At 23.7% G+C, this 26,783-nt stretch overlaps 4 protein-coding genes across 7 annotated transcripts; 2 read left to right on the top strand and 2 right to left on the bottom strand.

Annotated features, from left to right (window-relative positions):
- Nucleotides 1-2,996: 2,996 nt before the first annotated feature.
- Nucleotides 2,997-10,901, top strand: Bm630 (Uncharacterized protein; the record flags this gene model as incomplete). 2 transcript variants are annotated; one of them, XM_043074458.1, is made up of 11 exons in its annotated part: nt 2,997-3,056; nt 6,648-6,784; nt 7,348-7,420; nt 7,954-8,157; nt 8,596-8,754; nt 9,010-9,068; nt 9,351-9,435; nt 9,571-9,663; nt 10,050-10,205; nt 10,439-10,558; nt 10,797-10,901. In XM_043074458.1, 11 exons carry the CDS (start codon nt 2,997-2,999, stop codon nt 10,899-10,901), a joined length of 1,251 nt encoding a protein of 416 aa, XP_042930392.1. The 2 variants fall into 2 exon arrangements, with proteins under 2 accessions (XP_042930392.1, XP_042930393.1); XM_043074459.1 differs by lacking the exons at nt 2,997-3,056; nt 6,648-6,784; nt 7,348-7,420; nt 7,954-8,157 and having other exon boundaries at nt 8,659-8,754.
- Nucleotides 10,902-11,982: 1,081 nt separating this feature from the next.
- Bm5729 (Uncharacterized protein) lies at nt 11,983-15,875 on the bottom strand (the record flags this gene model as incomplete). The annotated part of the gene is made up of 12 exons (XM_043074457.1): nt 11,983-12,177; nt 12,344-12,504; nt 12,632-12,736; nt 13,037-13,112; nt 13,285-13,452; nt 13,560-13,651; nt 13,973-14,054; nt 14,290-14,421; nt 14,628-14,735; nt 15,120-15,203; nt 15,437-15,605; nt 15,769-15,875. The coding sequence occupies 12 exons, from the start codon at nt 15,873-15,875 to the stop codon at nt 11,983-11,985; spliced, it is 1,479 nt and encodes a 492-aa protein (XP_042930391.1).
- A 1,298-nt stretch (nt 15,876-17,173) lies between these two features.
- On the bottom strand, nt 17,174-22,481 carry Bm1867 (Uncharacterized protein; the record flags this gene model as incomplete). Of its 2 annotated transcripts, XM_043074455.1 has the most annotated exons (10): nt 17,174-17,359; nt 18,026-18,178; nt 18,490-18,603; nt 18,693-18,794; nt 19,222-19,395; nt 20,142-20,319; nt 20,407-20,508; nt 20,847-21,035; nt 21,612-21,750; nt 22,292-22,481. In XM_043074455.1, the coding sequence occupies 10 exons, from the start codon at nt 22,479-22,481 to the stop codon at nt 17,174-17,176; spliced, it is 1,527 nt and encodes a 508-aa protein (XP_042930389.1). The 2 variants fall into 2 exon arrangements, with proteins under 2 accessions (XP_042930389.1, XP_042930390.1); XM_043074456.1 differs by lacking the exon at nt 22,292-22,481 and having other exon boundaries at nt 20,847-21,003; nt 21,612-21,657.
- Nucleotides 22,482-25,259: 2,778 nt separating this feature from the next.
- Nucleotides 25,260-26,226, top strand: Bm242 (Uncharacterized protein; the record flags this gene model as incomplete). 2 transcript variants are annotated; one of them, XM_043074454.1, is made up of 3 exons in its annotated part: nt 25,260-25,313; nt 25,694-25,877; nt 26,216-26,226. In XM_043074454.1, the coding sequence occupies 3 exons, from the start codon at nt 25,260-25,262 to the stop codon at nt 26,224-26,226; spliced, it is 249 nt and encodes an 82-aa protein (XP_042930388.1). The 2 variants fall into 2 exon arrangements, with proteins under 2 accessions (XP_042930388.1, XP_001893544.2); XM_001893509.2 differs by lacking the exon at nt 25,260-25,313 and having other exon boundaries at nt 25,709-25,877.
- Between the last annotated feature and the right edge of the window lie 557 nt (nt 26,227-26,783).

Below are 26,783 nucleotides of genomic sequence, written 5' to 3'. Positions count from 1 at the left end.
TTCTTCTTTTTCCCCTTCTTCTTGAACCTTTCCTCCTCTCTCTCTCTCTCTCTCTCTCTCTCTCTCCTTCTACTTCTGTTGCAATGTTTTCTATGTTTTTTCTATACTGTTAAATATTGTGAAAAATCTCATCTTTATATTACATACATTCAATTATAACACCATGAAAATTTTTTTCTTATTATTCTATTTTTTTTACCTAATCGAATAACAGGTAAGTTATATTTTCGTCATATTCATAACATAGCAATTAGTGAAACATGTAATAACGATATTATAAATAAAAAAAAAAAAAAGTGCGTATGCATAAAATTGAAAATTTAAAAAGTTTCGAATGAAATTTTTAAATTAAAATTGATTTATTCCTTTCCCAATTAATTTCTAAATTAAAATTTATTAATTTCAATAAATTGGAGCATTTTAAACTATCTTTCATTGAAAGAAAACATATATATATATATATATATATATATATATATATATTAAGAGAAAAGAAAATTTTTTAATTTTAGGTGACCAAATATACTTTTAGAATTATTTGTATATTTTGAGAAGTGAAAAAAACGAAAAACTTCTTTGTTTCACTTGATTTGTTGTTTAATTCAAAAACAAAGGAATAAATAAATAAATAATAAAAAAGAGCTAACATGTGACGTTTATTATTTTTTTAATTTCCTAAAAAAACAACTATTTTTAGGGAAATTTTAAAACTAAATAGAGAAGGGTTTTTTTTCTTTCATGTGTTAGCTAAAATATTTTATTGTTTGTTTTTGAGCTAACATTAGTTAATTTGAATTGGTTTTTTCGTCTTTTGATGTTGCAATATTGGAATGTCAAGTTTTTTTATTATCCTCTTAAAAAAAAAAAAAAAAAAAAAAAAAAAAAACGAGAAAAAACTTCTACACGAAAGTGCATAAAATGAATTTTAAAAAATTTAAAGTTTTCTTTTTTTTAAAAAAAAATAAGAACATAATTCAATTATAAAAAATAAAAATAAATAGCACGAATTTGTAGCAGGCGATTAAAAACAAAGAAATAAAAAATAAAACTAAAAAACTAATAAAAGTTAATTGTCTATAATTTGTTGAAAAAAATTTTCATATATTTTTCATTCTTTCATTTCCAAAAATTTTTTTGCTATATATATATATATGTATGTATATATGTTTTCAGTAAAATTTTCTATACTATTTAATAAATGATATTTATATAGCAATTGTAATATTTTGATTTTTAAAAAAATCAGAGAAAAAGAAAGAAAAAAGAACAAAAAAAAAAAAAAAAAAAAAAATACAACAGAATTAAAAAATTTAATTATAAATGCATATTCATAAAATATCGTAAAAATTGAAAATTTATAAAAGATGTGTACGCACAGATATTATATCTAGTAATATTTATAACAATAACGTTAATAATTTATTATAGCAATAAAAGTTAGCAATAATTTTTATATGACTAATAAAAATCTTAACAAATTTTTTCTACGTTTTGTTTTTTTTGTAAATTTTAATAATATTTTTAGAATATCATCATTGCTTAGTTTTTCCTCTTCTTTTTCTTCTTTTTTTTCGTCTCGATTGTGTAAAAGAATGAAAGATAATTTAAAAAAATGAAATTTTGTTGATTTTTTTTTTCGGCAAATTGATTAACGATGCAAAAGCAATACAATGTAGTTAATATCAGTTCAATTGAACGATGAAGAGCTCAGTATTTCAATCAATTTCAATCACTGATTATCTTCACTCGTTTAACATTTTTTTTTTACATTTTCACTCACTTATTTTGATTTCCGTCTTCCGGCTGCTTCCTTTTAATCCTGCAATGCACCTGTTTTATTTTTTTTTTTTTTTAATTTTTTAAAATAATATATGGATGCATAAGAATTAACAATCATCTATTTTCAGTATTATCATTTATTGATTTGATTCATATATTCATTCATTTCAATCAATTAATTAAATCAGTCATATTATTAAATTGCAAAGTTAATCAATCAAATTTGTTGTTAGAAATCATTTGGATTTTTTATTTTTTTATTTTCTTTTCATTGTTTTTAGCTGTAAATGAAATGTTATGTCACTGTTTTGAGATTAGTTCATTTCGTATTAATCTTTTTCAAAAATTTCATATCATTTAAAAATTTTGATAATAATTAATTCAGTAAATAATTTTAAAATTCGAGTAATTAAATTGCTTTTAAAATCTAATTCAATCAATTAAGGTCAAGCCGAGTTCATCAAACTGGATGAAATTATAATGTATGAATGAATAATGTCTATCATTTATCATTTTCACTTCTTCACTCTTTCTCTCTTTCTTTCTTCCTCTTTCTCTTTCCTGGTTCTCTGTATTTTTTTTTCTTAATTAGCTTAATCATTTAGTTAAATTAGTTTAAATTAATTAACAAACATGGATATGATTTAATTTATACGGTTATTCAATCATTTATATACATATGTATATTTTATTCCATTTCAGTAATTTCCAATCATTTCATTTGAATTAAAATTTTTATTAAAATCATTTCGTTCATCTTCTCTTACCCTTCTCCTTTCTTCTTTCCATTTCTTCCTTTTTCTTTTTTTTTCTCCCTTCAATCAATTAGTTCATTGTTACTTCTATCGCATTTATTTCAATCTTAAAATTCGTCATCATTCACAAATAACATTATCATCATTTTCCTAAAATTTCATTCATTTCATTTCTCTGACATACTTTTCAATGTTTTGTGACGAAAATATTTTTATCAAATATTTCATTTTCGAAACATTTTCAATGTCACTATATCATTTGGTGATAACCATAATTATTGTTATTTTTATTTTATTATTTTATTACTTGTTATTCATTATTATCATCATTTTACCATTATTATTATTACTTTTGCTATAATTATTATCATTATTCGTTCTCGCTTTTCTTTTAGGCAGTTGTATGAAAATTAAATCAATTAATTTTAGCTAACCAAAGAAAAAAAGCAGTAATAATTCAAAATGCCGGATTATATCAAACAAGTTACGGTTACCGGTGACGTATCAGCAGTTACCGATAAAGTATGTCTGATCTTCTTTTTTTTCTTTCAGTCTTTCACTTTTTTTATTTTCAAATGTTTATATGAATTTAAAATTTTTTGATAAATGAAATTCGTTTATAATGATAATTGTTGGATGGCTTATTTAGTTTGTTTATTCAAATGAGTGTTTTACTAATTAGCATTTTTGTTCTACTCGAAAAAGAAACTGAAAAATACCAATAAACAGTAAACAAATCTAGTTAATTTTTTTTTTTTTTTTTTTTTTTTGATATCTTCTTTAAAAGAAGAAAAAAGCAAAATTAACACATAATCATAAAGTATTTGATAGAGAAAAAGTAAGTATTGTTAAGATAAAGAAAATAAGTTAATTTAGTGAAATACTTCAAATTTAATACATTAACTCAATGAAATCGTATCAAATTTATAATGATATGCATATATTAACCATGGATTAAATGTAAACTGAATTCAAATATTATTTAAAAAATTATTATTTGAATTTTACAAGAACTATCCCCATTTGTCAAATAACATGAAAAAATAAACAAATGAATGAATAGATAAATAAATAAATGTTTTAATAAATCAAATTTAAGGTACTAATTCATATTATTTATTCATTTAAATAAATAATAAATATAAATATATTTGTATAAGTAGTAAAATATTGGCTTTAGTTGATTCAGCACGGTTGTCAAATCCAAATAAACATTTACATTCTTTATCAACAATAAAAACATAACACTTCAGAATGATTTTTTTTTTTTGGAAAATGTTAAAGTGCACAAAAAAGTATAAATGGAATATTTCAAAATGTCATTTAACAACCTTTATAGAAAAAAAGTAAACGCAAAATAAAAAATTGTTATTCGTTTTCTTTCTTTTCTTGCTAATAATTGTTAAAAAATTGTTAACGATTAAATTTATTTTAATCAATTAATGGATCAATTTGTTATGGTATTGGTACAAATAGGAAAATTGATAAATTTTTATTAACAAAAAATTTTATTATAAATCATTTTTAACTAAATTTCATTTATATAAAAAAGATTTTTCTTCTATATGATTTTCCTTCTTTTTTTCAGAAGAAAAAGAAATATTCTACAACCATTTCTTTTTTAATAATTAAGCAAAATAAGACAAAATATTTGAAGTTTATTTTAAACAATACGAAGTGTAAAATCTCTGGCACTGTTTACCTGAGATTTTGAAGAAATGATAATTATGAACTTTTTTTGTCATCATGTGAATTTATTGTCATTTTGCTAATGGAATGAATAATTCACATTAATGGTTACATGTTTATGAAATAGAATTTTTTTTTTGTTTGTTTCAAATTTTTTCTAAAATTTTTCTTATCATCCTCAAATTTTTTTTTTGCTTTCCAATTAATGTCAAATTAATTGAATAATGTTGAAAATACTCAAAATAAGTTTGTATTGGTGAGCGAAAGAAAAGGAAAGAATGGAATTGTAATCTATATTATACTAACAGTGATTAGTAAACATTTCCATCATGTTAATAATAGTAAACATTGCATTATCACTTTTTATTATATCAATTAAGATATGATTTAACAACTAGAATTTTATTTCTATTTATAATAATAAATCATATTTCAATTTTCATTCATATATGTTTAACGTATACGTAAAATGTATAAATTTACGTGTGTGCATGTATACATATGTAAGAGTAAAGAGTATACAAAAGCTGAAAAAAATAAATGATGAAAAAGAAAAAGTGAATCTTTATTTTCTAAAGAAGAAAAAAGAAAAGAAAGAAGATTCGTTCAATTCCATTAAAATTCAATAAACAAAAAAAAAAAGAAATAATAAAACCACAAAAATTTCTCGTTTCTCTCTTTCACTTTCTCTTTATCCTTCGTTCTCTCCCTCTCTCTCTTTCTTCCAATAATATCCAAAAAAAAAGAAAAAAAATTAACAACATTTTCAATGATTCATTTTCCTTTTTTTTTCTTCCAGATTGCAACCATCAGAAAACAAACCAATCATTTATTTTATTCTTTCATCAATAAAAGAATTGAAAAATCATTTTTTTTTTCTTACATTTCATGACTTTAAATTGAAATTAAAATTGTAATTGATGGGAAATTTTTAGCGGAAAAAAAAAAAGGAAAAGGCAACAAAAACAAACACATATAAGATAAGAAATTTAAATATTAAACTAAATAAACAGAATAAAATAAAACAAAAATAATCAGAAAAAGAAAGATGAAAAAAAATTATAAAAAAAGCAAAAATTGTACCAATTTCTTTTTGATGCTTACTTTAAGATATTTTTGACATTTCAATTATATAATATTTTATTCGTCTTAAAAACTTGTTTCCATTTTTGAAATAATGCGAATTAACTCGTTGAATTTGTTATAAACAGCATTTTTTTATCATTTATCATTTGATGATATTAAATTTAACCAATGAACAAAAATTTTTCCCTTGCATTAGCTTTGTTGTAATTAATTCATTAACCTTGACCGATCGAAATTTTATTAAAAAAAATGTTAATTTTAATTGTATTAATTATCGCACTAATTTCAATGGTAATGTTGATAAAATTATTTCTTTTTTCTTTTCTTTTTGTTTTAATTGATATAATTTTTATTTTTAGTTTTTTTTTTTCTGATGTAAAATTAATATTTGTTTATTTGAGTATAATAGCAAATATTGGATATTTAATACATAGTAATCTAATTTTATTTCGATTCAATTTTTATTTTTTTTCTTTTTTATAGGAATATATAATTCTTCTTCCTTCTTTTTTATTTTTTCGTTTTCTTTATAGGAATATATAATACAAAAACGAAAAAAAAAAAATCAGTGATTGAATAATTACTTTCATCCTTTTCCTTTTCGTCTTCTTTTTTCTGTTTGTTATCATTAATCATTTGAAGTTGGAAAGATAAAAAAATAAAATTCATTTAGACCGAATAAATTATCAGTTGAATTAATATTAATTTATGTTTAATAATGATTAATAAATACATATAAATATACTTTTAGATTTTTATCATGTGATAATTAATATTGCCAAAAGTAAAATATATTTCTTGTAAAAGCTTTGATATAATATCAGAAGTTTAAAAATTTCTATTTTATTGAATATTGAAACACGCATTGAATTTAAACTCTTTCTTTCCCTTTTATTGTCCATATTATTATGAAATTTATTTCATTTGTATTTCTTAAAAATTAAATTTAAGAGTAATAATAACATTTTATTGACGTAACAAATTTCATATTACAAATAATTACAAATATTATAAACATTACTAAATAATGTGCTGAATATTGTTGTTTCTTTTTTTTTAACTTCTATAATTATAATATTGTTTGTAATCATTTAAAAATTACTTAGATCATTTGACTCACAGAAATTTTTTGCAAATCATTTGCAAAAATCAATTATTAATAATTTTCATTCATATTAAATGTATGAAATTTCATGAATAATTATTGAACCAATATTTTGCAGTTAAAAGTTAATTTTAAAAAAAAAAAAAACGAAAGAAAATGTAATTGTCAAATCAAATTTTTGCAGTAATTTTAAATTTTACTATAAATATTTCTAAATTAATTTTTATTTTTAGGATGATTTATTGCAAGAATGGTGTGCTGAAGTTGCAAAAGAAGTTTGGGAGCAAAAACCGGAATTTGCAATTATACATATACAAGGATTGCGGAATGCCGAAAATCCTGACATTCTTTCGAATAGAATTTTAAAAAGGTCATTTTATTATTTACTATTAAAAAAAAATGAAAAAAAAATTTTTCTTTTTTGCTGCAAATCAATAAATAATGAAATGTGAAGAAATGATTCATCAATTATTTACCATAATTACTTTTTCGAAATCTTATCTACTACATAAAGAAAGAAATAAAGTAATTACAATAATACGATGACAGCATGTAAGTGCTGATTTTCATTTTTTTTTTTTTTATCAGTTTCCTATAATTTTATTTAAGTGATAATTTCAATTATCCAGAAGTGCAAATGACTTATGTTACAATTACATCACATGTGATTGATAAATCAGAATTGTTTGGATTAATTAATTAATTTTTTTTATTTATAAATGTTTTTATTATAGGATTATAAAATATTAGAAAAAAATACAATTATAGTTTGTAAGATTTTATTTGTTTATTTTGCAGACCAAATAAATTATTATCCCAAATGTTTTATTATACAGTTAAATAAATTTTATTTTTAATGCTAATTAATAATTTAGTGCAACACACCAATATTTCTTAACCATATTAATCTCATTTTATTTTTTTTTTTTTTAGCATACTATACGATGCGGCTGAAGTACAAAATTTATTTAAAACAAGCCGCTCATATTTTGACACTCGTGAAACGGTAATTTTTAAAATTGTATAAACTTTTTTTTTTACATGGCAGAAAGAAGAAAAATTAAATCACTGATTTTAAGTTTTAATAATAAAAATTAAGTTACAGCATATGTTTCAACTAATGTATCATGCATTGTACATTGAAATATGATAAATGTTAAACAAACATTATGTTAAATATTTTATTAGATTTATTCATTTATTGAGATTCGTTTTGTGAAATCAGTAAAAAAAACAAAAAGTTTAACTTATAAAAGTTCTAAAATTTGTAGAAATTTTTTAAAAAATTGAAAAAAAAGTTGTTATTATTATTCATCTGCTTATTAAAATGAGGAAAATAACAAATAATTTTTCGCTTTTTTCTTCCCATTCTAAATTTTTGAAAAATTTCAAGATCGGAACATTAGAAACATTTGCCAATAGAAACATTTGCAAACTACCTAATTAATAATTTACATGAAGTACTAGATTAGTTATGAAATGCTAATTACAAACAGTTTATTATCCCGAATATTAGTTCTGTTCTCTCTTTTTTTTCAGGGTCTTGGATCAATTTATTTATTTCGTGAACATGATGAAGTAGAGTCGTTTGATCGCTACAGTAATAGCGGCTATAAAAGTCTTCGTCCAGGACATCAATATGAAATTGGTGCACGAGAATGTGATGGTTTCATTTCAAATATATTTAATAATGCTTCAAGTTCAGCTTCCAATTATTCATTACGTTATGAAGGAAATTTTTACGTATGTTTTTTAAACACGTAAATTTCACGTGAAGTTTACTACATATTTCTATGTAAATTTACTATGCTTTCTTGGTATTTTTTTAACATTTTTTTTTTTAAAAAAATTTCGAAAAGAAAACTAAGGATACAAGAAATTATCAATTTGAAACTGCAGTGGAACATTTTTTTGATAAATAATTGATTGTTGGTTGTCTTAATCATTTTACCAATGTTTCTTTTTTTTTCTTGTTTGCTTGAGTAAAAAATTCCGTTTTGATAATTTCATCTTATTCAATAAAAGCAAAAAAAAAGACACCAAAAAAAAAAAAACGAAATGAAAATTGAATGTATTTACTAAATTTAAATGGATTTTTCACTATTATATTTCAATTTTTTCATAAATTTGTAAAAAAAATCTAACCTAAAATGAAATATTTCAGTGTGCTTTTTTTTCTAGCGTAATGATAATCAGCGAAATGAGAAAATAGATGGAAAAAAAACCGTACAAAGTGGTTATTTAATGTCACGTTTTCGTATTTATGGTCGCGATTTTACATTTGTCAATCTTAGCTTACATACTGTACCATTTGAAGATATTAAAGAACTTGTCGAACAGGTTGATAATAATTTTACAATAATTTTTTAGTCTCATTTTTGTTTTGTCTTATTTTATCAATTTTTTTGTCAAATAATTCGTTATGATTATATATAATTTTGTTCGAAATAAAATTGTTGACATTGAAAAAAAATATTCTTTTGAAATATTACCAATTAAAACTTTGCATGTTTTATCAATTTAAAAAAAAAAAAAAAAATGAATAACGAACTCTAATTTTTTTCTAATAATTTAATCTATTAATATATTTTATAGCCTGAAACGACGAAAGCTGCACGATTACGACGAAATCAAATTGATATTTTACTCAAAGAGTTTGTTTTTTTTTTTTTTAATATATATTTCTTTTCTCTTCTCCTTTTTTGAACTTTTTTCGCTTAAAATTTATTTTCAATTTAAATACAATATTGTCATATATAAATAATAAATAATTATCATATATTAAAGTTAACTTGTTCGCTTTTTTTGATGCAAGTTAAATATTAAAAGTTTGTAGAATTTTTTGGGGGATATTTTTTAATTATTTTTTTAAAAGAACATTATTTAAGCTTTTTTTAACAGTTATTATTTAAATAAGCATGACAAAAAATATTTAGGATTGAATCGGAGGGATTAAAAGATGATTCAGTTCTTGTTGCTGGTGCCTTTAATGCCCAACTGTTTGAAACACATCTACTTAGTGTATGTTTATTTTTCCTTTTTTTCTAAAATTGATTTAAAAATGTTCATTATATTAATTTTAGCAAAACAAAAAAAAGAATCAACATTTTTTTTTTTTTGTTTTGTTCATCTTATTAAAATAATTTATTTATCAAGGATATGGCAAGTACTCAGAGAGCTACAAGTTATGCAAGAAAGAGTGCTGATGGTAAATTAGAAGGTATTGAACAACGTGATCGTCACGGCCGAGTATATTTTATTATTGATAATTATTTTATGAAAAATGATTGTTGTAGTATTTGTTATTAGTAATGATATTTTATGTCTTATATCTTTTTTTTTTTTAAATAATAATTTATAAACGGTTAAAAATGAGTAAGAGGGATAATAAATAAGATATATATAATTAGTCACCAATAGATTATAAGACAAGTTCAAATTTACAAAGATTTCATCTAAATTTTTATTCATTTGTTCTCATATTTATTCCTTAATTATTATTGTTGTTATTATTACCATTTTTTCCGTTACTTTTCCTTCAGTCGTACGAAATAATTTATACTAATAATTTAATTTAACGATTAAAAAAAATCTTTAAAAAATTTTTTTAATGCTTAAATATTGTTGAATTAAAGAGTGTGCTAACTGTGGAAACTCATCGTTTTGATCTTCATTCCATACATGATTGGTTCTTTCGTCTTGGTAGAGGACAAATGGTCAAAAAATACAATGGTGAACTTGCACAAGTTGTTTTTGCCGGTAAACTACTGGAAGAGTCGGTATTTTTTCAGGTAAATGTAATCTTTTTTCTTTCATTTAATGAAATTTTCATCACATTTAACAATACTTAGTTTCCGTAACTATCAATAATTTTATAATCTTTTCTTTTTTTGAACTATGCAATATTAAGTTAATTGATGAATTGATTCATCGATCATATATAATAACTTAATATATCTCAAAATCTACAAATTTAAAGTAAAGGTAATGAATATTAAAAACCTTTTACTACTATAATTTATAGCCATCACGCCATTATGGTATAAATAAAATGACAGGAAAGGAGGAATTTATGAAAAATTTATGTCCAGCTTGGGCTGATCGCGTATTATACAATGAAAAACTAAGCGACTTATTCAGACATGTAAGTATTTTTACTACCAGTAACCAATAATTATGTAAAATTAAATAGGGTCAAAAAAAATTGAAAATTTTTGAATAAATAATTCAGATAGCATGCATGCTATATTTAGTTTAAAAGTATAATACGTAAAAATGTTAACAATGATATATAAATCAAATTTTCATGCTTGATTTCATGTATTTCGAAATGATATTTCTTTCGTTCTATTTTTTTCACCTTTTTCTTTTTCTTCTTTCAGGATTCATTTTGCGCATCTGGTTTGTACTATGGATTGGTTGCGGAGAAAAAATTCGTTGGACAGCATAAGCCTGTTGCTTTGCATGCTACAATATGCCTTAAATAATTAATTATAATACTGTTATAATGGCTTCAAATACGGAGAAATTAATCCCATTGCTTCTTTCATATTTTCTAAAATATAAGACAACAAGAAATCTATTAACCGATCAATCAATCAACCAGTTGATGAAACCATCCATAATGAAACGGATGAATTTTTTGTATTTAGCTTTTACAATTAAAAGGTAATCTTTGAATACACTCTATAGTGTTTTTTTGACGCAAAAAAAAAAGTATGCATCATTTGCATATGTAAAAAAAATTCGAATCTTTTGTTTCTTTCTTTCACAAAAACAAATAACTTCTTTTTTCCTTCAGATATTTCATTTTATTCTCTCGTTTGTATAACAACATTTTTCTTTTCCTCTTTTTTCTTATTATATTTCTCTGATTAGGCATCTATTATTAGGCGTCTATATTTTTTGAAACAATATAACTGGCATAATAAATGCTCAATTCCAAAAAATTCAACATCCGAAAGAAAATTTTTCGCTTAATTTCTATTTTCAATAAAAATAAAATATCTGGTTAATTATACATTATTATCTACTGTGTAGTGCAAGGAACTTTCATTCAATTAATTAAAGACAAAAAAATTTTTTTTTCTATGAACTACTAATAAGTATGCAAGATTACATACTACCAATTACTTATTTCCACAACCTTAAAACCTGAATATTTCTTGCCTATCTGTTAATCCAATTCTGTAAACTGCCAAGAGATAAAAATGTTTTTCTCTTTTACATCACGGTAATTCGGACAAATATTTATCATTATCGACTAGTTTGATACAATCTGATGAAAGAAATGAATCACAGCAAACTGACATGAAATTCGTGCAGTAGTAATAAGAAATACTTACAATTAACTCGAACGAGATATCAGATACATGATATTTGGGAGTTATCAATTTAGTTAATTAGATGTGTTACATAAACATAACTTAATTTTAGTGTAAGAAAAATTATTTGAGTCATCAACACCATACCACACTGTCAAACACTTAATCAGCAATTACTCCACAATTTTACTATTAATAATAGCAGAATTGCTAAATCAAAAATTTTACATTTGTAAAAATTGAACTAATCTGGTGAATTTCGATGCCTGACTCTAATTGGTAATTGTGAACTATTCATAGCTGAATCTGAGATATTATCGGAATATGATCCCAGCGAACCACTACTGTCCTCCGAATGTAAATGTACATAACGAGGATTTAGTCTGTTGGACATTTCTTTCCACAAAAGTGGTGCCAAACATAAAACCGTAGAGAACATCTGCAATTGAAAAAAAAGAAAAAAAACAAGCTTCTTTTTCCTAATTCAAATTTGTCATTTCTCTAGATACTATGATGTCACATAATAAACATAACAGTTCTAAATTTTTAATTCAAAAATTCTGTTAAAGTATAAATAATGTAAGCAAAGTAATAGAATGAAGTACCATAATAATAAAACCATAGAATACAGCTGTCCAACCAAACATAGCTTCAATTTCTGGAATAAGGAGTTGACCAATTCCTGCACCAACACTACCAGTTCCATCAATAATACCTGTAACTGTACTCAGCGCTTCCGATGATCCTCTAATTTGCTCAGCGTTCCCTGAAATACATTATCTTTTACTAAATATGTCTGATGTATCCAGAGATGAAGTTCATTTCTCTTCTCCCTAAATGCATATTAAAAACTATTATAAAGTAAAAATAAAAATAAAAACAAAAAAGCTCACCAAGATCAGCAGAAACAGCAGATGATATTAGATTAGCTGGCCCACCAATAAAAAACCCCGTTAATGCCATTAGGAATGAATTCATCAAAATATTGTCTGGTGAATCTAAAAAATGTGATAACTCTCTTTTCGAAATGTGTAGTCCGTCAAGATTCTATCATTATTTCCATTTTATTCACTTTTTTTAAAGCAGTGCTTCGCTATACCAAAAATTCAATTGAATTTAACATATTCAATTATTTAATGTATTTTTTTGCTGCCATATTTCCCTTATGTTTAGCAACATAGACGAAATATGACGAAAAAATAGAACAGAACTTAAAACCTCTGACAATCATACTTTCCATTGAAAAATTGAGAATACTAATACCATCAATGACAGCACCAAATTTGAATAGGACTTACTAGCATAAGCAAACAGGGATCCCATTGAAAAAATTAGCATAAATATTAAAATTGGAGTACGTGACGAGAAATGATCCTGAAACAAAAAAGGAAAAAGAAAAATAATGATTCTCAAGAAAAATCAATATTAGAATTATCAAAAATTATTATAAAAAAAATATATTAGAAAAAAATTATTAGAAAAAAAATTATAAAAATAATATAATAGACGTTTTCATACAGACAAAAATAAAAGTTCGATAACTCACAGAAGCAATACCAGCAACAACTGCAGCAATAATACCACCTATATCGTACCACGCTGATAACTCATCAGCAACCGATTCTTTCCACCCGTAATGAGTATGAAGATAGAATGGTAACCAGAAGAAAAATGAATAATTAACTAACTTGAGGCATGCATATGCTAGAGAGTACTGAAACAGCTAAATAATATGATTATTATACAATTGGGATTTCCAAAGATTCAAATGATTTAGTTATTAAAAACTTTGCACATTTAACGTCATAAAAAAAAACGCACCGCAATAACACCTGGAAGACGCCAAGCTTGCCAAAAACTGATTGCTTTTGGTCGTTCCACATTATCCGTAACAGAAACTACTGCTTCGAACTCTATATGGAACGTATGATTTAATATTCATCTAAGTAAATGCATATTTCTAATCAACCACTTGATAAATGATTAGTAGATGAGAACAAATAATAATAAAACGGTTGATATCGTTGAGTCTTTTTCCAAGATGGTACTTCATTGTACCCGGTATAAATAAACAGAAAATGCACACTATATTGAATAACTGGATAATCTTTTTCCTAGAAAATTTGCTTCTTTAATCAAAAAAAGTGAACACTTTTAAATAATATCAGTATGTATGCTCAAAATAAAACGTAATTTCAGTGACCAACAAATTCAAAAGGAGCTGTGGAAGATACCGTGTATCGTTCGTAACGGCAAAAGATAAAAGATGAAAAATCCTCCAAAAAAAAGCGAACATGCATTTGCAGCAAACGAATACTAAAATAAAATCATAAAACTCTATTAATGTTAAAATGTATTTATTGGTTATTATTTATCAATAGTAGTACCAAGTGAAAAATGTTAGATAGCCATTATTAAAAAGCATAAAGTTATGTCCTATGTATAATCAAATTAGAAATAGGAGAATGTTTGATAGTGAATAAGAGAAAATAAAGAGAATCGAAAATTTTTGGCTAGAAAACGTTTCTACTTCAATATTTCAACGACTTACCTCGTATCCTAACTGTACGGTATGAGATGAAACTAATGTGCCCACTATATTTCCAACTGAAGCACATGCTGACCAAAGTCCCATTACAGCACCACGACTATTATGCCCAAACCAATTACCCATAATAGACACCTGAAATCAACTTCGTGTTTCAGTATATGAGAAATTACAAAAACCATCCTTAAATTCATTAATTTACTTCATAAGATCATCTCAGCAAAAGCAGAATGATAAAGGTAATTCTAAATACGATTAACTTAATTATAAAGTCGCCTTTAAGAGCTTGATAATCAACTCATAAACGAAGCGAATTTGCAAACAAAATGTGAAAAAGATACTTCGGTAGGCCAAGCAACAGACTGAAATAAACCACATGCAATCCACGTTGCGGCATAATATACAGGTGAATGAAACGGTGACCATTTTAGTATTCCAAACAAAAATATCTGTAAAAACAAATATTTATTGGTCAAAATTATACGGCTAATCATATTAAAATTATTGATGTGATACTTTTGATGAAACCGAAATTCAATCTTCTATCGAGTACAATTATCTTTAAACTCATTTATTCCAGAATAAAGTATTTCATTAACAATTTTCTTCTTCCTCTTACATAACAGTCTAAGTTAAGTACACTAATTCCATCAGTTTAACACTAATAAAATGAGTGAAGTTATCGAAAACTTTATCAATTCATAAAAGCACTTCAATTTTTCTCAATATAGACTAGACATTCATTCAATGTCTTTTGTTTCAAGAAAGTTCCACCAATCAGCAGTAACTTACATATTAAATTATAAAAAATTTTACATATTTGACAAACTTACGGTAACTGATGATGTCCACATGCCAAAAGCAAGTACTTTTGCCGGGTTATAACGATCACCTAATGTACCACCTGCATAAAGGCCCTGTAAATATCTAATGTTGTTCGTATATTCACTTACCATTTACTACTTTTTAACATTGTTTCTTCATAATTGACATCTTTACGGACAACGAATAAAATTACATGAAACCTCATGTAAGCCTCATGTAATTTTATCCTTTGTTATTTCCGTAAGCTAAACATACTTCAGCAAACTACTCGAAATAATTAATTGTTTGAAATTAGAAAAAAAAAAAAAAAAACAAGAATAAGTACCAAAGCATATGCGCCAAGGAATGCACCATCAAGGAATGCTAAGAATCCTTCTGCTGCATGTTTATCAGGAAATAATGGTTGCTCACCGCTGCTATTATCAGTCCATTCGATGATAAGTGATGGTTTTACCGTGCTTAACGTTTTACGTGAGGCATGCACTAATGCATAACTAAAAATCGAACCATTAACATATTATATATACGTCACTACATACACTTATTGTTTTAATATTATCAAACATCAAATATTAATTTTTATAAGTAAAATTTTTAATTTTGACAATTTTTCATATACCTTTTTCCTTTCTTTTCTAATTCAACTAAACGACATACCTTATAAATGTAAATGAGAAAATAACAAAATGATATAATGTCCAAATTTCATCGCCAATTAGAAAATGCACAATTGTGCTAATTCGACGACGACATATATCATTCATATCAGATAGCCAAAGGCCAAATTGACCAGTGCACACTATTTGTTGGTCATCAAAATCATACTTGCCGTTTCGTTGTGTCACTCATCCCAACATTATTGTGTTTTGGTTTATCGTTTATTTTTTAGTTTTATTTGTTGGGGTTTTTCATCATTTTTAATATAAATAATTTTTCGACGAAATACAGTAATGTTACGTTTATTTTCATCTATTCACATCCACTCACGTCTGTTCACGTTTATTCCTATGTGAAACTTAATATTTTTCTTAGCGTTTTTTTCCACTTAAATTTTCATATCCTTTAGTTTTCATAATAGAAATTAAAAGAGAAAAAAAAAGGACGTTATAAAATCAATCATATCATTTACGAAAAATGAAAAGCAAAAAAAGAGATGTAAATATCAGTTAAAAGTGTTATTCTCAAACAATAACACCAAATGTTTACGCTCCAAAATAAGCCACCGAGAAAAATCTCGGTGATTTAATGAAATTGTCAATAACTTTTTTCTTTTTAATCTTGCAATATTATCAGCTAGCTTCAGATGAATCAATTAACAAACAAACTACACGAATTTTTCCAATTATCATAACTTATGCTTATCAAATCTGTAATTATTGTCATTCAAATATGTTTTATTACACGGAAATTTCTCATTTAAATCAAATTAATTATTTTCTTATTTTCCATTTTTCTTTCCTTTTTTGTTTTCTTTAACACAAAAATGAAAACATGTAGTATTTCATAAAATGTTATAATTTATTTATAGCTTTTATATTAATATTATCCTTAAATTTTTATTATTGCTTTCAAATATTTTATACAAGAAGAAAAAAATAAAAATGGAAATAATGCAATTTTGCATTTTTACTTATTTATTCATTTATTTTATCTGATCTTTTTAAATGCATCTAGAATAGAAATATAAATAAAAAGTCTTCAAAATTCAACAATTATAAAATTAATGAATGAAATTGTAAGATTTACCTATTATTTCAAAAATAATTAGCATACCACTGTATTTTTTCTTTTAAATTATCACCCAATTTCTTTTTCCACTTTTTGCTTTCTCTTTTTTTAACGAACGAAAAAAAAAGAAAATAAATAAATACATATAAAATAAATGTTTAAATTTAGGATGTGAAAATTAATTAGATATATTGCTGTCTGATAGATTTTAAATAGAAAAAAATGGAAAAAAAAATGATATAAAACAGTTTCATTTTTTAGTTAAGCTACAATTTTAATTAACATTTCCGTATTTGCTATGAATTATCAGCTTATCAAATGAAAATGGAAAATATCATAAGTCATCTTCCGGATTGCAATTTTCATCCAGCAAATCGGTAACATCATGATCAAATTTATGAGTAAGCGGATAATACTTACGCCTGTTCCTTAATATACGGTGCCTTTGTTGTCGGCTTATCATAATTACAAAAATTACAAATGTTACTAGCGGTCCACCACATACAATTATTGTTAGGAACTGAAAGAATAAAAAAAATTAAAGTACTTAAAATTAGTTAAATTAAAAGTTATAGTTAATTCAATCAATTAAGAAGCATTAATAATATCTGACCAAAAGAATAATTTAATTTTAGAATAAATGAAAAAGTTAAATGTTAGAGTTTCCTTTTTTTCTTTTTTTTTAATTACTTGTTTTCTAATTTTTTTTCCCACTTATAGTTATAAATAAGGGAAATTTTTTCTTTTCATTTTTACCCGTCATAAAGGATAAAAAAAATGTTTTTTTACCTTTAATAATAGTTAGACGAAAAGTTAACACAAAAATGATATATTGATTTATGTAAAATTATTAGAAAAAGAAAAAATTTCATTTATATAATCTATTAAAATAATTTAAATAAATTACTTATAATTGCAAGAAAAAATTTTTTTCTTCATTACACTATTCAAAATCATGTTACTTTTGATCATAATACTTTTATTTTATTTTTTTCATCTAGTCTTAAAAAATTATGAAATTTGTTAAAATTTCATAATTTTATAAACAATGGACAGAAAAAAAGAAAGAAAAAAATTGACAGGTTTTCTTTTTATAATTTCAATTTGATTTCATTCCTATCCATTATTCGTTTTCTAACCTAATTATTACCAATTTATAATTGAAAAAAAAAAAAAACTAAATAACCTCAATTTGTTTGGTTGATAATGAATTTGTTGTAATTGGTATTTTCAGTACTTCCAACATATGTTGTATGGTACCATTATTTGGTGCTGGTATTACACCCAAAATATAACACATCAGTGGATATAAATCCAGATTGTTTGCTGTTCCATCAATCTATTTTAAAAAAACAAAAAAAGAAAAGAAAAATTATGTTTTATAAAAATTTCTCATTTTCTCTTTTTCTTTTTTTTTCTATTTTTTTATTATTAATTCTAGCAATTAAATTTATGGAAAGAAAAGAAAAATTATGATTTACTTTATTTTATCGTTTCCTTTTTTTTTCCTGTTATTAATTTTAACAAATTTATTCTCAAATATTGATAATGAATGTTTAAAAATTTTTTCTTAAATTTATATCATAACAATGTTAAGTATTGAAATTATTTTATATCAATTATTACTTGCTTATTTGCAAATAAATTTACTTGATAATTTTGTTTAAACACTGGTCCTTTCATTAGTAAAATTGATTTCATTGTCCAATGATTTGGATTCATTCCATGTGATGAAAAATGAAACGGTTTCGACGAATCGTCTATCTAATTAGTGGTAAATTTATAACTATTAAAAATTAAATAATTATCGAAAAACTTATACTTTCATATTTTCAAAAAAAAAAAAAACATACATTATGCGAACATTTAATGCGAACATTATATCCAGGTTCAGGCTCAAGTAGTATATCGCCAATTTTATCATTTTTAGAATATCCATATTCTTTTGGAACATCCTATAAATAGGGGAAAAAGAAAATAAATTAAAAAATTTTATTGGTAAATTATAAATTCAAAATTTTTTTGAATGAAAAAAAGAGAAGCAAGAACAAACTTTTATTTAATCGAAAACATACTTTTGTCAATTAAAAATTTATTAAATTTGATCAAAGAAAAAAATTGATTTCTGATTTATTTACTGATAAATCTCATTGTACTAGTTTTAATTATTGCTCAAATACGCTAAAATTAGTTGAGAAATGCATATAGTTTGCAATTAATGCAACTATGGTTAAATTTTTGACGCAAAAAAGTAATTAATTTTCTGCAGCACATTTGAATGTTAGCTATTTAATTTATTTGTTTTTTCCTTTCTTATCACATTATCGATTTCAGTTTAAAATTGTCATTGTATAATTTTTAATTTTAAAATAATTTACTTACTTGTTTGTAATATATTTTAATACGATAATGACGATCTTCAATAACTTTCTTTAAACTCGCATATATTTGATGTTTTCGATCGACATTTTTAACATAAATCATTCGATCACCAAATAATAGGCCATCAGTATTGATCGTTTCTACCAAACATAGAACATTTGATGCACCTTCAATCTATAATGCATCAAATTGAAAGTTAAAAAAAGCATAGAGATATTACTTAAATTATGCATTTATTTGATAATATAAGAAGGAAAACGAAACATAATACTATTTGAATGTTTTTAATGAATGTTAACACTTTCATTTTATAATGAACAAAAATGTCCAAATAGTAATATATAGTAATAGGTAGTAGGTGATAGGTAATAGTGATAATTAGTAATAGTAATAAATAGCAGAACTAGAAGATTATTTTATCATTTCGAATCTAATGCATTCGTAAAATCGAAAAAGGATGCATTTAAAACGAATGAAAATTTGTTAACAGTTATTTAAAAAGACTAAACGAAAACGAAAAGGAAGAGAGAGAAAAAATTAAAGCTATTTTTGAAAAGTTTTTGCTATATTATTCAGATTTTTTTTTTTTTAAATCGATGGTTGGTGTAATTATTCCATACGTGAATGCTTATTATTATTATTATTATTTTTTTAATAGAATAGGAAGTTATAGCTAATTAATATAAGTAACCTATGAGGCTATTTAGTGATCCTGAAATATAGGTAAATTTTTTTAAACAAAATTTATAAATATCATTTAAATTGAATAAAATCTGCATATGACTAGTAATAATTAGATTTTAGTCTATTAATTGTTAAAATCAAAAGTTCTCAAGTTAAAAAAGGGAAGTGAAAAAAAAAAAAAAAAAAAAAAAAAAAAAAACGAGAAGAAAATGGAAAAATAAAATTGTTTCAAATACCTCAGCATGTCCATGATCAGCAGTTAAGATAATATTTAATCGTTTTGAAAGTTCTGAATTATTTTCTAGCTTATCATTGATATATTTGACTAACAAATCCAACTTTTGCATCATTTTATTAATTTTACCATTTTTAAATCCATTAAAATGTAGGAAATGATCCGGTTCAGCAACATACCTTCAAATATAACATTCATTTCTTTAAGCGTCAATAATTTAAGCATTAAAAATTATAAATTAGTGTTAAATTACTTGGCATTCTTACCAAGCAACAAAATTGTACGGATCTTTTTCACGTGTAAATAATTCTAAAACTCCATCAAAATCATTCATCCATTGCGACAAATTCTTATATTCGATCCATGATCTATAAATTTTTGGCATATTCAAAGCAACAAATTATGCAAAAATACAAAAAAAAAATTTTTTTTTCCTGATTAATTTTGCAAAAGCAATTGAAATTTCAAATTGAGGAAATGAAAACAAAATTGAAAATTGAAAAACGACAAAATGAATGAAGGAATAAATAAATAAATGAAATTAAAGGAGGGATGAATATACAATTCAGAGAAATGAATATTTATGTAAATTAGATTAAATAAATAAATGAAGAAAAAGATAAGGAGAGATGAAAAAACAACAAAAAAATTTGCTAATTATACAAATGGATAAAAAACTAAGACGGAAATAGAATAATTAATTAACCTGTGTAATGTAGGTTTATGCGGTATAGATGGCCAATGTCCACTTCCGGTTGGCCAATACATTGCAGCTGAACGTCTTCCATAACCAGCTCGTTCATTTGTAAGCCATATTGGTTCACCGTTATAGAAATGTCCCATTAATGAATCATTTATTGCTCCTTTTTTTTGAGTTAAATTGAATAAATCGAACCTTTACTATCATAAATGATAAATATAATGATAAATATAATAATAATTTTCAATGTAAAATTAAATTAATTTAACATTTTGCTAATAAAAAAAATTAATTAATTAATAATGCAAAACAAATATTTTGCAATGAATAAATATATATTTATATATGAATTTTTGATTTTGATAAATAACTTCGACACAATTAATTTTAGTTTCAGCGATTAATTAATAATTTTATTAGCAAAATTTGTTGATTTAAAATAAATGAAAACTATTCTAGCATAGGTAATGTCCCATTAATGAATTACAAAGAAGCTATATTTTTAAATCAATAAATCAATAATGCTTACGTATTTGCCATTAATGGTTTTAATAATAGAATAAATTGCTTCATTAATTAAGTGATAATTATGATAGATTAATGGTAATTCTTGATACTGATAATTTTAGCAATAAAATTTATAATTACTATTTATGAAAACAAAGTGGTAAAGTTTGTGTCTATCTTTTTCTCTCTCTCTTTCCCTCTCTCTCTTTCTCTCTTTCTTCCCTCTTTATTAATAAATTTTTTATTAATTTAAAAAAAAAATACGTCGTATTAGTGGATAGATCATGAAAATAATTGCCAACAATTCCATGGCTTTCAATTAAAAGGCCTGTTGCTATTGTTGCATGATTTGGGGCTGTATAAGTGAGATATTGTGGACGACAACCACCTTTAAAATATACACCTGAAAAGGATAAATTTTAAATAATATTAAACTTAGTCTTTTTGTTGAAAGAAAGTTTCAAATTATCAAGAATTTATTAAATAAAAACAATGGTTTTATCTAAGGTATAATATTAAACGCAGTGTTACAAATTGTCATATTGCTATTACAAGAACTTATAGTTGTGCAACTTTTTCGAATTTAATTAAAATTAAACTTGGTTTAACAAGAAAAAAATTTTTTTTTTAATTGTTCATTTAAAATAGTATGATGGTGGAATAAAATAGTATTTATATTGATGTAAAACAGAATGTGCAAAAAAATTTTCATTTTATAAATTAAAATTAAAATAAATAAAATTATAATAAAATTCTTTACTAAAATTAAAGTGAATGAAATGTAAATGATGCGACAGCTTTATTAATAAGCTAGCAATAAAGTAAATTATTAATTTATAATGTTTTTAACCATTACAACTTGTATTTCACAAGCAAATGATGTTAAATAATAATAATAAATATGTGGAATGTAGAATATGATAAAAAGGAAGTAAATAATAAACCTTCGGTGGCAAATTTCCAAATATTTGGTACAATAGAAGCATTCAGTAAATCATACCGGAAACCATCAAAAGATATAAGTAACAACAATGGTTTATCACTTAATGTATTAACCGTATTTAGCCATATTACGCATAAAATAAGTACAAAATATATTCCATTTCCATCTATTTGACATTTAGTAATAATCATTCTCTGTTAAAAAAATTATTTTCAGCATGCAATCAAACTATAACAAATAATTTGTTAATTTCTTTTATTCGATTTTTTTTTTTCGCATCATTATCTGTTTTTATTTATTAAAAGTAAGTAATTTAATTTATACAATTTATACGATATATAACTCATTCTACATTGTTAATAATAATGGTAAAATTGAAAAACAAAGTGTAAAGAAGGAAGAAGGAAAAGTGAAAAAAAAAGTTTCGTAAAAGTATTTTATACCAATGCATATATTTTAATATAATAAATTGAAAACGTTGAAGTTTTTAAAAATAAAAAAATATAACATTTTACAGTATAAGAAATTTACAGTATAAGAAGTATAAGAATCGTTCAGTAAACCAAAAAAAAGTTTTAAAAATCTAAAAACCAATTTTTTTTTAAATTGATATATTAATCGAATATAATTATAGAATAACAAGCGAAAAATTATGTTAACATAAAATAACAATTATGCATTGATGTAATTAATTATAGAAATACATGTTTGTGCGTATAACTATAATGTAAGAATGTAACACATATGCGCACAGATACGTATAATTATTTACATGTATGTATATGCATTAGATTATATACCTCTATTGATTTTTTTTTAATTTAAAATAATTCATTTTTCTTGTGTTATATTGAAAGAGAGCTAATGTTTTTTTTTTTTTTTGTCCTATTTTCATTGCCATTAAATCAATAGTGTATGTACGGAAGGAAAAATGATGAATGAATTTTATTCGTTTTTTTTAATCTTTTTCCATTCTCTATCTTCCTCTTCTTCTCTTTCTTTCTGTCCCACTTTTTGTTCAAATTTTATTTTAAAAATGTCGTAATTAGGGGATGAATTAATATGAAATGTAAAATATATATGATAAACGCATAGTTGTTCTAATCATATGCAAAAATGAATGATTAGTCTTATTTATATATGTATTTCAATATATTATGAATTATTAGGCGGAATTGTCATGAACATTTACGTCATTTCACTATTAAAGTAAAGCAGCATTGTCATGAATATTTACATTTTGCTTCTATTAAAACTGAAATAACATTAAATTAAAATAACGTTTATGTCATTTTACTGTAATTAAGCAATCGCAGTAAATTTGTCTAACAAATCTTAAAGAATTTCTGTTTTCTTTTTTTAATCAAAAAAGAAAGGAATAGGGAAAATGTATAGAAGTAATGAAAAAAACTAACTAAATCAAAATTATGTAGAAATTTATCTAAAAATCAATGGTATATTTTTAGTATTATGAAGCAATATACAATCAAATGACTCAGATCATTCATAAACAATCTTAGTGGTTATTGATTTGATAAGGAGTTGTATGACGGCATTTTCTTTTTTAGAATAATTTCAGAGTAATTGTTTCTTTTTTTTAATGCTATTCACAAAAAATAACCAAGTGGTATATTTGAACAACTCAATAATTTTTCTTTTCTTTTTTCCTATTTTTTTAAAAACAATGAATCATTGTGACTAACTTATCAGTTTACTAATGAGTAATTTCAAACATCAAAATTTGTTTCAGCTCAAAATTTTTTGATTTTTGAAATATGAAACAAAATGATACATCAAACATCTATCACTATTTCACTATTTAGGGTATAGCAAAATCTCAAAGTTTTGTTAAAATTATGAATTAAACAATTATCAAAATTAAAAAATTAAATGTCTGATAAATATTGAATTAACTAAAACAAGAAAACAGCAGTTATTATCACTTATTTTTAGGTTAACCATTTACGAAATATTAAGAGGAGAGAGAGAGGGGAAAAAACAAGAATAATTCTTTCATTAGAATTAATTTTTACTTTGCATTGATTAATTAATACAATTCTCTTTTTTTTCTTCACCTATTTTTTTCATCTTCTCTCTTTCTCCCTTCTTCCTTTCTCATTATTTTTATGAAAGAGTGAAGTTGAAAAGATGATAAAGAAGATAAAAATAAAAAGAGGTCAAAGGACAATTTGAAAAATGAACATAATATAGAATTCATTAGGGGGAAAAAGAAGAAAAGAAACTTGTTTGAGAAATACTGAGAAACAAAAAGAACATTGAAAGAAGCAATATAATACACATAATACATTTTGCTCCTACTGTTTTAAGAATTTTTCAATTTCTTTTCTTTTCTCTCTTTTTTTTCGCTGTTCTTTCATTTTATTTTATTTTATTGTTTTTAAAAAAAATACTTTTTTAAATTTTAAATCAAAAAAAATTTCTTTTTTGATTTGTCTATTTTTATACCTATATTAATAATGAGTGAAAAATATATATGTGACAACAAAATAATTTCATTTTTGAAAGGAAAAAAAAATAAGCAAGAGAAAGAGAAAAAAGAAATAAAACATACATTAGGAAGCTGAAGTGTTTTTACACACTTCAATTGATTAATTAATTGGTTTATTGATTAATTAATCAATTAATTGATTTATTGATTAATCAATAAACTGTAGGAATAAATACTTTGTTCAACTAAAAGATGAAACAATCGTAATTGTCGTACTGGTTCTTTTGATCATTATCTATGGGCGTCCATTAAAATTATGTATATTCGCGTGCTTGCATTCGTGTATGTTTGTGTTTGCGTTTCTGCGTGCGTACGCGTATGCGTGTGTACATGTCTATGTCTGTATGTATGCATGTATGTATGTATGTATATATGTGTAGGTCGTCTGTTTTGAGTTAAATAAATTAGTATGTTTTGCAGGAAAACGTTTACACGAAACATTTATAAAAAAATTGCCACAATGCGATATTGCACCAACATTCATTTGATAATTACTGTCATTTATTGTATATCAGTAAGTTATTTAATTTTCAGTTATTTTATGAAAATTTTGATTTGTGGATTAAATTGCATACTTGAGTAATCAATATATTTATTTATTTATTTGAATATTTATTTAATATTTTTTGAAGGGAAAAAATATATACTTTACAAATTCATTTGGTTAATTTAAATGAATTCATTCTTATGATTATTGTTCTTTTCTTAACATTTATCATTTCACATTCTTTTTGCGTTTGTTTTTATGTTGACAGATATATAAAATAAAAAAAGAGGAAATAAATTTTTTATTTTTTGCTCAGTTTTTTTTATTTGTTTTCTTATTTTCAACTTAAAATTTTTTTCAGTCTTTTTCTTTGATTACAATAAAATTTAATTGAAAAAAAATTTAAGATTTCTGAAGTGTATATGTTACGGCGACATATGCATAATCATGATGTTGATGAAATACCATTAGAGATTAATCATGATGATTATAAACTTGGAAAACTTTTATCATTACGAACAGATGATATGATAACTGAGAGAGATAGCGTTATCAATATTCGAAAAGGTGATCATTTAACGCTTAATTCAGGTAAAATTTATATTCCTTCCATCATTTTATATTATCAATTTTAATGATGTATAAATTAGGTGAAAATAAATTTAAATATTTTCGGAAATTTAGGGAATATAAGCAACGAGGAAATAAAACAAAAAAAAGAAAAAAAAGGAAAACAACAAATAATTATAGAAATAATTTATTTTATTAATGCATTTTTTCATTAATAGAAATTGTTTAATTAATGATTTATTATTTTTGGGAATTTTTTTCATTTAAATTTTTTGTTGAAGTTCTAATTCAGATTTTTATAGTTTAATTCCAATTGAATTAAAGTTTAAAAAAAAAAAAAAAAAAAATTATTTTTTCAGATGGTCGCTGATATCGCTGATCATTATATCAAAGCATATATTACATTCATGAGTAAAATGATATGTTATACCTTTATTTATATTTTATAGTCTTGATATGTTTCTTTTTTTTTTTTTTTTCACGATAATATTAAGTTTTCATATTTTGTCGCGAAACGTTTGTCGTTTGATACTCGAATAGTTGCAATACAGTAGGAAGATTAATAAACCTTTATTTTCCGAAAACGTAATATTAATAAACCGAGCAATAAAAAGAGAAGAAATTTATAAAAGAAGACCGGAGGAATTCAAATTGGTTAACCTAGTAGTAGTCGACAATAAGGACAATCATCATTTTATTTTTTAAGGTTGAATTTTATATGAGTGGGAATTGGGCGTGTCTAAGATAAAAATCATATGTGTGAAGAATTGGAAAATGTTCATGCAGAATTGAGAATTTACGATGTGAGATTACATGTGTAGTAAATCTTAAGAAACTAGATTTAAGGAGGGATAATTTATGATACTGTAAGAATGTTTTACACATGTCTGAAGAGTCGGAAGCGTCTACAAAAATTGAGAATTTGCA

This window comes from Brugia malayi (assembly GCF_000002995.4).
Source record: "Brugia malayi strain FR3 genome assembly, contig: Bm_v4_ChrX_scaffold_001, whole genome shotgun sequence".
NCBI classification, from domain to species: domain Eukaryota; kingdom Metazoa; phylum Nematoda; class Chromadorea; order Rhabditida; family Onchocercidae; genus Brugia; species Brugia malayi.
The sequence above is the reverse complement of the archived record's forward strand: the minus strand, read 5'-3'. Positions and strand labels throughout refer to the sequence as shown.